The 2,117-nt window shown below is 35.2% G+C and overlaps 1 protein-coding gene across 1 annotated transcript in view; it reads left to right on the top strand.

Moving 5' to 3' along the window:
* The first annotated feature begins 917 nt into the window (after nt 1–917).
* LOC118341930 (unconventional myosin-XVIIIa-like) overlaps nt 918–2,117 on the top strand; it is a 16,937-nt gene continuing 15,737 nt past the window's right edge. The window contains exon 1 of the mRNA XM_035680346.1: nt 918–925. Coding sequence (XP_035536239.1) covers nt 918–925 — 8 coding nt within the window. The remainder of the gene's footprint in view (nt 926–2,117) is intronic.

The raw sequence follows: 2,117 nt of genomic DNA, 5'->3' as shown, positions 1-2,117 counted from the left end.
GTTACCTACTGCAGCTTTAATCTGAGAATGTGGCTTCAGTAATTTCATAATCCTGCTCATTAATAAATTACACTACATCAACAACAGTTTAGGCCACCGTGCTTTGGAATGTATGTCATGTATTTATGTAATATATGGAAACATGAATAATCTTAATGTAAAGTAATTAGTATTTATATATAACAAGACTAGTTATTGTTGCATAATGCACTAGTGTCATTCCAGAGTCAAACAAACATGGTTTTTGAATCTCAGATCAGATGGCATTCGGACACAGTGATGCCAACTTTGCGAGATTAGCCCTAAAGCTGCAACTATTTGCACTTGCCAGTGGTGATGAACAAAGCTATTTGCTGGCTCAGTGGTATTTTGGAGCACTTGTTTAGGCTGATTTGCATTAATGTCTCACCAAGTAAGATTAAATCTCTGGCCCAAACAAAGCAGGCTTTAATTTGGACCTGGGTACCTAGACGCCTTACTGAACACAAACACAACCTTAAGATGTGCCGTTCTTATGTTTCTTATGACAGGTTTGAGGTAAGAGCAGGACATAATGACATCACATGCAGAAAAGCTTGAAAAAGAGACGGTGTGGTGAGATTTCTTGTGCTTACCAGAGCTTGGGTTGAGGCTTGGTCAATAGCTGCTACAGACAGTGAGGTACTGGACTCTATGTCATCTAAAGCAAGCTCTATGTTTTCCTAGACGCAGGAAGGGATAAAGGCTTAGGTTAGTAACCTACAGGAGATTGACTAGCAGAAGATGAGTCATCAATAAATCACAGATGTAGCTATTGAGTCAAATTACCCAATACTACACAGATTGGGTTGTGTGAATGTTTGTGATTTTTTTCTTATTTGATTTTGCAAAGCACAAGATGATTTCTCTTTAAATAAAATGACTTACTGACTAGTAAGATGACCAGGTTACTGACTACTGTGAGTAAACTGGAAAAGGTTTTTTAGACTGTCAAAAAGTAGGATTGACCTGTGTGTTTGTTTCTGAACATGTGAATATGCATGAAAGAGTTTGTGTATATAAGGAGGTTATTGTGCTCTATTGCTTGCATACAAAGTGTGTATATAGATATTTTCTCAGTTATCTCTAGTGTCTTCTTAGTGGTATCTATCCACGCAGATAGGTTTTGTTTTATTTAAGGATGCACGATATATATCGGGACTAGTTCATTTTCAGTCAGTAACGGGAAATTATTAATGTATTGTTATTGTTATTATTCAGAATTCTGATGAATTATTGGCCGACAATAACAATAATTTATTTTGAATTCTTATGTTTGATAGGCTTTATGTTCTATAAAAGTATGTTTTTATGTATTTTACTCAAAAAAAAAAAAGATCATACAAAGAGTCAGAACTGTTCTTTGTTTAGAATAATGATTGTTACTAAGACCAGGAGTATAGTTAACGTGATGGCAGGATCATGGGGGATAGAACCTGATGCTGTAAAACTTGTCATATGCTATTGTATAGCTTTTTTAATTTGTTTGTTGTTGTTTTTTACACGACTTTATTTGAAATGTTTTCAGCTGCTGTGACACTTTTCTTAAGAAAACAATAAAGTATGATTAAAAAATAAACCAAAATGATGTTGGTTTTATTTATATTTTTTGAGCCTAAGGAATATCATCCATTTTGCTCATTACATCAAAAAATGTGAAAATTATCGTTATCTTAATCGGTATCGGCCCTAAGTATCGGCTTATAAAAAATCCGTCTTGTGCATCCCTAGTTTTATTCGTCAAAGTTTTTGAGATAAGTGTCTTTCAGCTTCCACCCAAATCAATGAAGGTGAAATGGAATCCAGGATAATCCCCAGACCTTGATGTAAACAGTTTCCCATTTGCCTCCACTTTACTGCAGTTTGGCCACGTAACATCTGACCACGTATGGGATAGGTACCACTAGGAGGTGGAGGCAAGTAAATGAAAAGAAAATAGGAAATTTTTATTGTTGTAATTTGAACAAACCAACTATTTCAAATGGTCTATTTGACTATATTAAAGACATTTTCTGAGATAAACTAAAGTGCTAATATAATGTATGTTCAGTTCCACGGGCTTTATGTCCTGCTATGCCGGACCAGCAGCACCTTCATCT

This window comes from Morone saxatilis, unplaced genomic scaffold, assembly GCF_004916995.1.
Source record: "Morone saxatilis isolate NCDOM2014 unplaced genomic scaffold, NCSU_SB_2.0 Contig8, whole genome shotgun sequence".
NCBI lineage: Eukaryota > Metazoa > Chordata > Actinopteri > Moronidae > Morone > Morone saxatilis.
This window is presented reverse-complemented; position numbering and strand designations above follow the sequence as displayed.